Source organism: Crocuta crocuta, unplaced genomic scaffold (genome assembly GCF_008692635.1).
Source record: "Crocuta crocuta isolate KB4526 unplaced genomic scaffold, BGI_CrCroc_1.0 scaffold13, whole genome shotgun sequence".
Classification (NCBI taxonomy): domain Eukaryota; kingdom Metazoa; phylum Chordata; class Mammalia; order Carnivora; family Hyaenidae; genus Crocuta; species Crocuta crocuta.
The window spans coordinates 381,444-394,909 of NW_027530007.1; the positions used below are offsets into that span (position 1 = coordinate 381,444).

Consider the following 13,466-nt stretch of genomic DNA (forward strand, 5'->3'; position numbering starts at 1 on the left):
CATAGTCAGAGGCCAGCTGAGTGATCCGGGGCCTGAGAGCGCGGCGAGGCTCTCAGCTGACAGCTATGCTTCCGGGGGTGATTCTCAGGTCCGGTCAGCACAGGGGCCAAGACTCCATCTCCCCCTGACACTGGTGGCGAGCAAGTAGGAGACCACGGACAAACCCCGGCTCAGACCCAAAGCCAGAGCCAGGAGTCAACGTGTAACAAACAAAACGTTTATTTCTAAGCAGGTATGCCATCCAGTATACAGTGCAACTCTTGTCTTGGGATCCACGCAAGCCTAGGAACTGGGGCCACATACCCAGAAACGGTCTCCTTCCAATTCAGAGCTTCCCCGGGAAATGGCAGTGAGGCCTGAGGTCCTACCAGGGTGGTCCACCAGGGGGCAGACATGCTCCATCACCACCCATCGTCCAATGTGGGCAGAGACCCTGGCCAGTCCAGGCGGTAGGAAATCCTGACTCCAGCGGAATCCTGATTTTCTGGGAAGCTGTTAGTTTCTCATCATGGTAATGACTGGACTCTCCTACCCTCCAAAAGTTCAGCTGCCAAGTTCAAGTCCAGTGGAATTTTTCAATAAGGGATCCAAGTACCTGGGACCCAACTGGCTTCTCCAGGAGTCCCCTCTTGCTTCCAGAATCGGGTCAAGGCCACACAGGTCCATGCTCTGCAGGGCTCTGGGGCATGTGTTTGGGGGAAGCAGACTGACTTTTTAATGGAAAAGAATCCTTTGACCAAAAAAAAAAAAAAAAAAAAAAAAACACCAAAAACTGTTGGTTTCAGCTGCTTCCGGTAGGCCATTCAACCCAACACGGCTACACAGACCAACAGCACATGACACAGACAGACAGACACATACACACACAAAACTGGCTCTCAGCATCTCACATCCACTTGAGATCATGGCAGGCACGATACCCAAGTGGCCCCGTGGGTTTCCCTGGGGCCTGGGACTCCAGGAACAGTGAAGGGGGTTGAGCGGAAGAAAAGCACCTCCCGGGGAGGCAGGGGAAGGTCCAGGCTGAGGTAGGAGGAGGGAGATGGCTGCAGGGAGCCTCGGTCATCTCCAGTTCCTGAAATTCCCTGATAGGAGGTGTGGCCTTGCATCGGAGCTGTAGGTAAATCGGAGTGAAGGTCAAAAGCAGAGAACAGCAAACTCTGAGTTTGGCTTTGTCCTTCTGTCCTTGCACGCATGGTGGGGTTTTGGTTTTTGGTTTTTGGTTTTTAATTGCCCCATGTTGAAACTGGAAGGGTTTTGGTTAGAGGTTTGCCATCTTGCCCAAGCGACAGTACTCATGCAGGTTGCTTGGCTGGGCCCTCTGGGTGCCTGATGTTCGCACGGTTGCGCAGGAGGAGAAGCTGGCAGCACTGGATCTGGAGGTGGTGCAAGGTAGCCGGGGGACCCCTGTCCCCATCAGGGGTTGCCACCCCCTCCTGAACAGAACCATCTGATCGGTGACACCCCATGCCCCGCCCCCGCTGGGACCATCCTGCAGTCTCAGCATCCCGGGCTAACGCGCCGCCCCTTCTCCGCGGATGACTCACCCAGAGTCCCTCTTACCCAGCAGGCCCCACTGGAAGGCAGGATGCTGGGGCCTCCCAGGAAGCCGGAGCTGGGTAATGTCCAAGGATAAAAAACAAAGTAAGGGTTCCAGAAGCCAAATTCGCAGGACCGGCTGGGGGACAGCTCTGAGAGGAGGGGGGGCAGCTCCAGGCCACCCAGACGTGCATGTCGGGCCAGCCGTCTGAGAAGGATGCGCACCACCACACAGGAGAGGTTTTCCACGGTTCTCCCTGCCTCACCCTTCTGCCAGCAGGTGAGAGGAAGGCTGAGGCTGTGAAGACCACTAAAGGAATTTGGCCCAGAAAGAGCCAGAGTCCTGGGGGTGGGGGCCTGGAAGGACCAGGGAACGACTCGGGCCAGTCGGTCTGGCTAACTGGGCTTCATCCCAGCGTCAGGCACACCAAGGGGCAGGGGCTTCTCCTCTGGGTTCTCCAGCAGAGTCTCTGGGGCCCCTGGCTGGGACTGAAAAGGGCATTCTTCCTTGGAGAAGGGGACCTGCTCATCATTTGGGGAGCCGGAGGGGCTGGCATCCACGTCCCCCGTCGGGTAGCTGGCCTGGGAGGCACACTGAGAGCCATGGTCGGAGCCGCTGCACACGTTCACGATGCATGTGACATTGACCTGGGTCCCGTGGCTGCCAGAGGAAGGCTCTGTTGAACACAAGATGGGGGAGGGTGGTGAGGCAGGGGTCTGGAGGAAGATGTCTTCACAGCCTGTCACCTGCCCAAGAGACAGACTAAGATAAAAGGGTCAACAGCACCGGGCCAAGGGCCTAGAGGCCAGGGTTCTAGCCCAGCTCCGCTAAGTAATCTTGGGCAAGTCACTTAACCTTCATTGCCTCCATTTCCAGTTTCCTCATCTGTCAGGTAATTCCCGGCCCAGCTCACCCAATAGATGGGAGGAGCCAGTTCACAAAGCTGGTGAAGGTGCTCCAGGAACAAAACATACTCCCCACAGAGACTCAGAGAAGTGAGCAGGGACAGGAAGTACACATCACAGAACGGTGACCAGGCCACCAGCGTGAGTTACTCTCCCGTAAGCGCGGGAAGCCTTGGCTGTCCTGGCCACATCGACTCTGCAAAGGCGAGAGTCCTCTGTCACTGGCCCCTTATCTGGGTAACACGAAAGCAACATCAAAGGGTTTGGAAATTGCTCCTTTGTGGAGATGAAACACCGGCCCTGACGTTCTTCTTTTCGCCCCAAACCTTTTTCTTCCACGTAGGGCTGCCTACGTAGGGCTGTGATTTCCTAAATCCGAGATTCCAGAATGGGGTGGGGGTGGTTTGTCCTCACCACTGAGGCCAGGATGCCGCCCACCTTCCAGCCCTAGGGCATCTGGGTTTCCTAACTAGTTGGTGAGGGACCAGCTGCTGGATGAGCTTAGAGGGGACACACGACAGCCCCTCGAAGAGTGAGAGCGGCTCCTGCTGCTCCTGCAGGGACTTTCCGAGCCCCCAGACATGCGTGCTGTCTGGGGTGCAGGGCAGGGCCCGATGGACACGCATTTCCAACTCCCCTGGAAGCAGGATGGGGACAGCGAGCTGCTCTCCTCAGAACAGCCCCGAACAGGCCGGGGGAGGGAGGGCTGAACTCACGGCGCCGCAAGGAAATTTCCACCCTGAGCCTCCACGGCACCCAAATGTCACCCAGTCACCACAGCCTTTGCACATGGTGAATGAGACATTGCAGGGGTGGATGGGGGACTACACAGGGGCACAGCTACGTGTTCCCACAGTAGAGAGAGGTGACGGGGGGGGGGGGGGGGGAGGAGAGAAGGGGAGAGAGTGCAGGTGACACCAGAGAGTTGGGTGGGGAACAGAGAAGGGGCAGAGGGTAGGAGGGGTGGGCAGACTCCCTCTCTCTCTGCCCCTCCCCCGCTCACGCCCTATAGCTCTCAAAAATAAACATTTTTTTTTTTTAAAGTAGGGGGGTGGTGCCTGGGTGGCTCAGTCAGTTAAGTGTCCAACTTCAGCTCAGGTCATAATCTCGTGGTTTGTGAGTTCAAGTCCCACGTCGGGCTCTGCGCTGACAGCTTGGAGCCTGGAGCCTGCTTCGGATTCTGTGTCTCCCTCTCCTCCCTCTCTCTCTGCCCCTCCCCTGCTCATGCTCTATCTCTCTCTCTCTTTCAAAATAAATGGAGGAGGAGGAGGAGGAAGAGGAGGAGGGGGAGGAGGAGGAGTGGGCAGACATGGTCAAGGGGCCAGGATGACAGTGGAAGAGCTGTCACTAGGAAATCAGAAGGATGAAACCAAGAGCCGGACAAAGCCCAGGGGTTTGTATTTGGAGTTCCGCTCCCTCAGTCAACAGGTTTAGGAGCACAGGCTATGTCCCTCCCTCGGGGAGCTCGCAGGCTGGGTCAGGACGTCACACCACTGGGGGGAACACACAGCCGGGGAGGGAGCAGTCCTACCTCCTACCAATCAGGTAGGAAGAGGTGTTGCAGCCCTGCCGAGGAGGTGCTGTGCTCATCTCCAGCTGAGGAAACTGAGGCTCGGCAGGGCTAAGGAGCCCGTTCAGATTCTCACTGTACCAGGGCGGCCAGGAAGGCCTCTGGGAAGGACCTGAGCGCACCGTCCTGAGACGAGGGCCAGTGGACTTCACCTGTCGCTACAAAATACATCAAGAGAGCCCCAGGCCTTCTGGGCACCGAAGCTTCTCACCACGGATGCCCCTCTGTCACAGATCGGGTCCAGGGCAAGAGGTAGCTGCGTAAATGGGGCCTGGGCTTCTCCAGAACCCACAAGGTCCCCACGGTCCCGATGCTTCAGGTCCAAAGGACTGAGCAATGGACCACAGTGAGTGGAGCCCTGAACACACCATTTATTCATTCAGGGTTCCGCCCCAGGCCTCTGGAGCCTGATAGCCCAGGGGGTATTCCTGGCTCTTCCGTAACCTAGCTGTGTGCTCTTGAACAAGCTCTTCAACCTCTCTGGGCCTCAGTTCCTCATCTATAAAATATAATAGGTCCTAACGTAATACTATAATACTATATGTTATATAATAGTATATAGTATACAATAAGCATTATAGAATATATAATAATTGTGTGATAACATAATATTTATATGTTACACCCGACAGGAAAACTCCCTTCCTGGGTATCAGTGACTCGAAGAACAAGCTGGGACCGTCTATAAGGGGGGGAGTTTCTGGTGGAAGAACCCAGGCGGGCAGTGGTGGGAGAGATCTGGTGGGTTCAGAGATATGAAAGAGGCTTGGGGCTCAGCGTCGCAGCTGAGGGGGAGATGAGGCTGGAGGGCGAGCCACGGCTAGTCACACAGTCATTCCAGTACCCGGCTAGGCACTCAGGCCTTGCCCTACGGGGGAGGCCCAGCAGGGGCCGCCTAAGCCAGAAACCAGCAAGAAACACAACGAAGGGCAGGGCGTGAAGCCAGATGGGCTGCCCCCTCTTACCTGAGTGGCTGGAGCTGGCCCGGGCCTCCCCGGACCCAGGGGCCTTCTCGGTGCCCAGCGCGGGCAGCCGGGTCCCGGTGGGCACCCTTCTGTCTGCAGCGCTGCCTGAGCTCTCCAGGGAGCTGCTGCTGGAGCTGGGCGCTGTGGTCAGCAGGTGCTGCTGCTCGGGGCCGGGGGCACCTCGGGCCTTATCCGCAGGCAGGTGAGGCTGGACGGGCAGGAGAGGAGGGGGAAGCAGTCAGCCCATCAGCCGGCTTGTCTTCCTTCTCCCTTCTCACACCCAGGCGCCCTTCTGCACCCTCTCCCTTCTGCACCCCCATGACACCAGCACTTCACAGTTTACACGGCGCTTCTGCCCACACCCACACGTTCTTTCCACACTCTGGCACATTCAGGACTTGGGATTCTGCATGATTTCTGTGATTAGCATTTGGCTGTGAGGCCTTAGAGGGCGGGACTATTCACCAAACAGTCCTAGAGATGGGGCAGGGTCTTCATCCTCATTTTGCATAAGGAAACAGGCCCGGAGAAGGAGAGGGACTTTCCTAAGGTCACTCCCAACAGCACAGGGTGATATGGTCCAGCCTAGCCGCCAAGAGCATGGACTCAGGAACCACACCGCATACGTACAAAATCATGACTCCATCCATTCCTAGCTGTGTGACCCTGGACAAGATACCTAACCTTTCTGTGCTTCCTTTCTTCCAGATATCAAGGAAGAATTAAAAACCTGGGCTGTCATGAAGATTCAATGGCTGGATATTTGTAAAGTGCTCAGAATAATGCCGGTTACACAGTAAAGCTCATTACAAGGGTTTGTTAAATCAGGGGAGGGCAAACTGCTCCCATGAGCCAAGCTACTGTTTTTGTCCCAACAGCCTGCGGGCCGAGAAGGGTCTTTAGATTTTTTTAAATGACTGAAAAAAATGTTTAAAGAATGATATTTTGTGACATGCAAAATTATGTGCCCTTTAAGTTTTAGTGCCCATAAACGCAACTGTATTGGAAGACAGCCACTCTTGTTTGCTCATGTACCATCTGTGGCTGCTTTCTGGCTACCATGCCAGGTTTGAGCAGCTATAACAGAGACCGTCTGACCCAAAAAGCCTAAAATGTTTACTGTCTGGCCCTTCATGGAAATGTTCGCTGGCCCTCATGTTCAACCAATCATTCCAGGGTAGACAGCCCTTTTATTTAGAGCCCTGGGCCATGCCATGTCAGGAACCCTTTCCAGATTCTATTCCCCGAGCCTGCTCCGTGACTAACTCCTAACATCTTACTTTCCCCATAGGAGAACATAAATAACGCCAACAATAATAATAAAATATTAGCCAATATTTGAGTGCCGTTCAGTGCCAAGCACTGAGCTGAGCTGAAGTCCTTCTAAAACACTTTATTAATACTTCTAACAGCCCGGTGTTTGCAGACGTAGCAACCAAGGCCCAGACAGGCTGAGTTATTTACCCGAAGTCACACAGTTAAGACGTGGTAAAGTGGGCTAAAACCCTTGACAGCTTTCCTGAGTGTCTGGGTTTTCAAGGTCTGGAGCCCCAAGACAAGGTGCCTGTGTCCGGGCATCCCTGCTGGGGGGCACCCAGAAACTCCACTCAGAGCCTGGCACCTGCCTACACCCACTGAGTAGGCACATAGGCCTTTGCCTTGGGGTCCCGGGTGATCGCTGGATCCCAGGAAGAAAGGAGACAGAGGGGCCCACGTTCTCACTTGCTGCCCTTGGGCCCTGGGCCAGTGCAAGATGAGAGGGGCCCAGGTGGAATGAGGACAAAGGCAAGGGAAGGGCTGGTGGACATGGCCTAGTACAGTAAGGGGGAGGTGAGGGTCAAGAGCGAAGGCCTTTGCCATCGGGGTAGGGGCATGTTGGGCCCACTCTGCAGGAAAGGCTGAGACCCCTTGGCCACCAGTTCCAAGCGTGCTCTGAGCAGTCTGCTCCCTGGCCAATCACCATGGCGCCCCGCCACTGCCCCGCCCACCGTGGCCATGGCTTTTCCCACAGCTGAGTCTGCCTCTGTCATCAGGAAGGAAGGATCTTTTCTGCAAGCTGTCCCTTGAGGCCACAGAGTCCTAGAGAGGGTGACTCCCTGGCTTAGTATCACAGCCAGTCTGGTCTGTGGTGGAGACAGAATGAGCCCAGATCAGTGTAGTAGAGATGCCGGCTTCCCACTGCGTCCCACCTCCCTGGCTTATGGCCCCCCAGCTTTGGAGTCATGGAGGGCATCTCAAGTTCAGGCTGAACCTTTGCCCATGCGGTCTGATCTAGGCCACTAGACTGCACTCCTGCCTCTGCTCTGAGCTTGGACAGGCAGGGGAAGGAGGGACAGGAGGGGCACCCAAATGTCATTCCTTACAACCCCAACGAAGGGGCTTTTTGGGCCAGTCTTCTGTTCCTCTACCTGTGGCTGGCACTGCACAGAGCAGGAACCCCCAAAGGTCACAATCCGCCTCCCTCCCCCAAAGCCACAAGCTGCAAAGTTCAGGAAGGCTCTGAGTGGGGCAGATGCACCCTGAGTCCCGTTCCCCGGGCTGGGACTCCAGGGAGGGGGAGTACGGAGGAAGCTCACTCAGAAACCACTGCTCCAGCCAGCCCGCCCCCAGCATGGCCCAGCCCCACCACGGCCAGAAGCAGAGACTGGCAGAGCCACCAGCCAGGTCCTCCATCTTCCATGTCTGTCTGAGTACATGCTCGTGGGGCTCACACATCTGTATGTAGAGGTGTGTGTGGGTGGGTGGGCATGTGTGAGGGCAGCTAGTGTGCACGCGGGGGGTGGTGACGAGAGGCTTGCGTCTCTGGCCACTCTCATTAGCTGCGTGACCTACGGAAAGTTACTTAACTTCTCTGAGCCCAACTTTTATTTCCCAAATAAAAATTGGGGCAACAATCACACTGCCTGGGTCACAGCATGGCTGTGAGACTAAACAGTGCACGAGCACACACGCTCGGCACCTCACAACAAACACTCACTCTCATTGTTCAACATGAGCCCACGCGTGAGTGTATCCGTGGGAGTGACTGGCTGTGGGTGAGCTCACATATGTGATGCTGGCCTCGTCCCAGCAAAGGGAGGCCACCGTCCCACCGCGCCTCGGAGTCACTTCCGCAGCAGGAGGGGCGGGGGGCTCTGGGTCTCCCTACTCTCAACCGCGGCAGCCCAGGTCTGGAGCGTGACCAGGCAGCCTCTCAACAGGGGTGGGTAAGGAAGGGTGGGCACAGGCTAAGCGTGGCGGGGCAGGGGTGGGAGCCTGGGTACCGGAGGGCACCCTGGCAAGACGCCCACCCTGTGAGGGCAGACCCTGCTGGGGGATAAGGGCAAAGCCTCCAGATTCAGACTAAGTCTTGAACCCAGGCTATGCCTCTTAACAGTGATCTAACCTTACACGGGTAACGGGCCCTTGCTGAGTCTCAGTGTCCCCATCTGTATAATGGAATGGGCGCTAGTGCTTACCTCACAGGGCTACGTGAGGGGTACGCACGGGGCTCCGCCAGCAGCGGCTCCCACACTTCCCCCCAGCTGCACGCTCAGCAAGCGTTCGGCTGCACGCTCGGCAGCCTGAGATCAGCCACGGTGGGAATTTATAATAATGTGAGCAAACGCCGCAAATTAGAGTTTGGGTGGTTGTTGTTGTTTTCCTGCCCAGAGAGCCGGTTAGCAGCACACCACGGGGCTCTATGCTCAACCACACTCTACAAATAAGCGAGCTACACTCAGAGAACATGAAACTCCTCAATGGAAAGGGGAAGTGGAGGCTGCTGGGGCCACATTGAGACATCGTCACGAGTGTTGGGAAACCCTTGGCGGGGGACAGAATGTGGCAGCCAGGCTGCCGGGTGTGCTGGCCGTCCACGCCACCGGGCAGCAGCCGTCAGCGTCGCTGAACTGAAGCCAGAGGAAAAGGAAGGAGTGGCATTTGCACCCTGGAGGAAAGGGAAACGGTTTGAACTTCCAAACCAGAACGTACGTCTGCTGAGATGCTGCACGGCAGGACAAAAAGCACTGGGCCAGGAGTCCAGAAACACACTGCTGTACGACCTTGGACAAGTCACTTTCCCTCTCTGCACCTCTTCTCTTGCCAGGGGGGAGATCAGTCTCTAGTCCCTACCAAGTCCAACTCCCTGTGTGAACCCTGGGCACTGGGCCACCGAGGGCTGAGCTCCTTCCCCGGCACAGCAGTTCTCCATCAGGGGCAAGCCTGTCCCCCAGGGATCATTCTGCAGGATCTGGAGGCATTTTCGGTTGCTGCTCCTGAGAAAAAACACTACTGGCATCTAGGGGGGAGAGGCCAGTGATATTGCCGAACAGCCTCCAATGCACGGGACAGCCCCCCGTGAAAAACAACTACCGGGCCCCAAATATCAAAATTGCTGAAGTTAAGAAACCTTGCCCAAGCAGGACAGGGGACACGGAGGGAGCGCCTCAGACTCTGTTTCCCCATCTGTAAAGTGGGTAAAACTTCTGCCCTGCCTACCAGGTACGGGGTTGCAGCAAGCACTGTGTACTGGCTCACCCCACACCCATTTCCAAGCCCCATCCCTGCCCTCCTCCAGCATAGAGGCTGGGAAAGCAAAGCACCCCCTTTTCTAGCCCCCACCCCTTGCAGGTAGGGGTGGTCCCCACGACACCACTCTGGCCAATGAGAGGAAAGGAGAAGGCCACCCAGGGCTCCGGGGACAGCATCTGATTTCCGGATAAAAGGCACCATCGCTGGCCTGGCCACTTTCTCCTTTTTTCTGCCTCAAACCTGGAGGCCACATGCAAAGTGGGGACCACTAACTTCTGGTCTAAGGCCACAAGCAAGAGAACAAAGGCCAACAGGCTGAAGGTGCCGGAGCCTAGGGTCCCACGGACCTCACAGAAGGATGCAACCCAGCAGCTGGCAGCCCCTCGACTCTCTGGGATGCGAGAAAAAGCCCCTTTAAGTCACCCGTAAGTGTTCAGTCACTTGCAGGCCAAGGTCTTCCTGATGAGAAACTGATGAACTACTTTGTCCGTGGTTTGTCTCTAACAAAAGTCCCTCACAGACCCTACTTTACAAANAACAACAAAAAAAAAAAAAAAAAAAAAAAAAAAGGATCAGGGCACCTGAGTGGCTCAGTCAGCAGCTCAGGTCAGGTCACGATCTTGTGGTTCGTGTTCGTGGGTTTGAGCCCCACGTCGGGCTCTGTGCTGGCAGCTCAGAGCCTGGAGCCTGCTTTGGATTCTGTGTCTCCCTCTCTCTCTGTCCATCCCCATTCACGCTCTATCTCTCTCCATCAAAAATAAACACTTAAAAAAAAAATTTAAAAATGGCACCTGAGTGCCTCAGTCGCTTAAGTGTCCAACTTCAGCTTGGTCGCGGTCTCATAGTTCATGAGTTCAAGCCCAACATCGGGCTCTAGGCTGACAGCACAGAGCCTGGGGCCTGCTTCCGATTCTGTGCCTCTCTCCCTCTCTGTGCCCCTCCCCCACTCACACTCTGTCTCAAAAATAAATAAATGCGAAAAAAAAATTTTTTAATTAAAAAATAAAAGGATCAAAAGTGAGTCGCTTTGATTGAAGTGGAGAGCCGGACCCAGGGCTCGGGACCCAGACCCCCCGCCTCTACCTCAACCCCAGAGACAAGGCGAGGCCCTCTGGAAAACCAGGGAACCCCAGCGGGGCTCCGTGAGGAAGCGCTTTGTCGAGCCTGCCAACTGCTGTCGCTGAGTGAACAGCACTGCCCGCCAGCTGGGCTGAGACACTGTTTCGTTTTAACAGTGAGGAGACAGAGTCGAGAGCAATGTCACACCTGCCCGTCCTCCCGCTCCGGGTCCAGGAAGGCGCCTGCCACGGACACCACCAACCCCCGCTGCTGATACTGCACTTCACACTCAGCTGTCTCTCTGAGCCCAGGGAGCGCTGCCTAACCCCCAGGGGCAGATACTGGCTGGCCCTTCCTCGGCCTCCCCGGGTGCGCACCACCTGACACCGGGCAGACCAACCCCCAGAATGCACTAGTGCCCGTGGGCACGACACGGCCCAGCAATAAGGGGACTGGTGGTGGGGGGGGACAGAGAGGGGCACTCACCACTTTGGCTTCTCCTTGTAGACAGAAGGGCTTCTCTGCAAAGAAGGAGAGGGGACAAGTCAGGGTGTGTGGCCTTCTTAGGCCACGCCTGCTCTAACTTAGGAGGGCAGCATGGGGCCCAAGAGGAACCAGCCAGGGTAGGCCTGGCCCCAGGGGCGGCGCAAGCTGCCATTCCCAACTCCCCGGGGTGCCCAGCCGTGCCCCCCCACACACACTCCACCATTCTCCAGCACCCCACTATGTGCTCGCGCCAGGCCTTCTCCTTAGCCGGCCTTTTCTTTCCTACACACATTCAACTGCCCGTGGAAATCTGACTCAGCCTAGACGCCACCTGCTCCATAAGGCCCCCAGGATTTCCCAACAACAATCCTAGACTCCCACCCCCTTGGACAGCTCTGATGGAGTCTTGCCTCTTTAGAGGACTTTTTTTAAATTTAATGGGCTTTTTTAATAAGTTTTTATTATTGAGAGAGAGAAAGAAAGAGCATGAGCAGGGGAGGGGCAGAGAATGGGGGAGACACAGAATCAGAAGCAGGCTCCAGGCCCTGAGCTGTCAGCACAGAGCCCAACGGAGGGCTCGAACCCATGAACTGTGAGATCATGACCTGAGTCGAGTCAGATGCTTACCCGACTGAGCCACCCAGGCGCCTCTAATGTTTATTTTTGAGAGAAAAAAAGAGGGAGAACACAAGCAGGAGAGGGGCAGAGAGAGACAGAGGATCCAGAGGCAGGCTCAGCACTGTCGGCACAGAGCCTGCTGTGGGGTTCAAACTCACCAACCCTGAGATCATGACTCGAGCCAAAGTCAGACGCTCAATCAACTGAGCCACTCAGGTGCCCTGCATCTTGCCTCTTTAGTAGGCAAGTTCGTGGCACTGCCTTGTACCCCAGGTTCTGAGCTCCTACATCACAGGGGCTCCCCTATCCAGCTGTCTGACCCACAAGGCTGTGGCCTGCACCGGACTGCCCGGAGGCACCCCAGAAAAGCTTCCTGAACAAACGGATGCATGAATGAGGAAAGAATGGAGACTTACTTTTCTTCTGGGTCATAATGACACAGTTCACCAGCCCTATGATCACCAGACCCAAGGCTGTCACACCTACGATCAGTCCTAGAAGGAAAAAGAGAAGCTCAAAACAACTTGCAGAAGGCAAACTCAAACATACCAGGGGGCCAGGCAGCCAAGTCAGTGTCTGGGTCACCCCAGGCGGGGCAAGCCCAGTCCAGAGTCCCTCAAATTCAATCACAAGACCAATAAACCAAAAAAATCTGACCAAACCAAACACACGTCTCTTGGCCACATCCAGCCCCAGGGTCACCAGTTTGAGATCTCTGGGTAGATCTTAGGGAGTCCCAACCCCAGCAGGGAAGGCCGTGGGGTGACCTGGCCCTGCCCACCGGCTGATGAGTTCACCAGGAAACCACCTCTGCCTGCAGATAAAATGCTGACCCCGCCTCTCCCGCCTGGCAGTTCTTCGTGGTCTCTAAGGAAGCCGAGCCTCACGGCCACCGGCCTCCCAGGGCAAGCACGCGGTGCAGCCAGAGGCGGGCTCTTGGGAGACTCACAGATAGAAGACAGGAAGGGACGCAGGGAGGCTAAATGAGCCCTCCTGGGACTTACCAATTGGAAGAGAGACGTCGCCCGTGCTGAGCCCTTCAGCTGGGGGGCTTGGGCCCATCGGGAACAGAAGGGAGGTGCTAGGGACCGTGCGAGGCCCTGGAGTCGGCTCTATTTTCTGGGGCTGTGTAGATGCTGGCTGGGACGTGGAGGCCGGGCGTGGGGCCACCCTCGGGGTGGGAGGCACAGACGCACAGATGGCATCCGTGGTTGCATTGCCAGGGATGGCCACTGAGCCACAGCTGGGGGAGGAGGAGGCTTGGTCAGGACACAAGAGAGGACCGAGGGCTCAGCGTGGCTGGGCTCCCTCGTGGGAGCCAGCAGGCAGGAGAGAGCATTTGTGCCACACAGAACAGCCCCTGTCTGTCCCCTCCCCACGTCTCCCCAGGCCCCCACCCAGTGTTGACTTCCAGGACAAAGCTACCACTCATCTGCCATCTGTGCTGGGCCCCACCCAGCCACCCACCTTGGGCTGAACCCATCCCGGAGGCGAACAGGCGTGTTCGGCAATGCCTGATGTCAGGCACCCTGGCGAGGCCAGTCTGTGCCCTAGACCCCAGTCACCCAGGGACCACCCTCCCTGCTCCTCCAGCCACTCACGTCCGGTGGGGCCTGCAGGTATCTGTGGATGACGTCGTGTCGGAGAACGTTCCTGGGCCACAGGGAGCACACACCACATCTGACGTGGCGGTTCCTTCGAGGAAAAATGGGAACCCGTCACCAACTCAGATACTTAGCAGAACAACTGGGCCTTCGCACAGGAGCCCCAGGAGAAGTCTCAGGAGCCTACGGGCCCGCTTCACCTCCATC

The 13,466-nt window shown here is 56.6% G+C and overlaps 1 protein-coding gene across 1 annotated transcript in view; it reads right to left on the reverse strand.

Annotated features, from left to right (window-relative positions):
- Positions 1-203: 203 nt before the first annotated feature.
- Positions 204-13,466, reverse strand: part of TNFRSF1B (TNF receptor superfamily member 1B) — a 20,546-nt gene continuing 7,283 nt past the window's right edge. Inside the window, exons 9-10 of the mRNA XM_077763782.1 lie at positions 4,981-5,188; positions 204-2,216 (exon numbers count right to left, since the gene is read on the reverse strand). Of these exons, the coding sequence (XP_077619908.1) occupies positions 1,936-2,216; positions 4,981-5,188 (489 nt within the window). The 3' untranslated portion in view covers positions 204-1,935. The remainder of the gene's footprint in view (positions 2,217-4,980; positions 5,189-13,466) is intronic.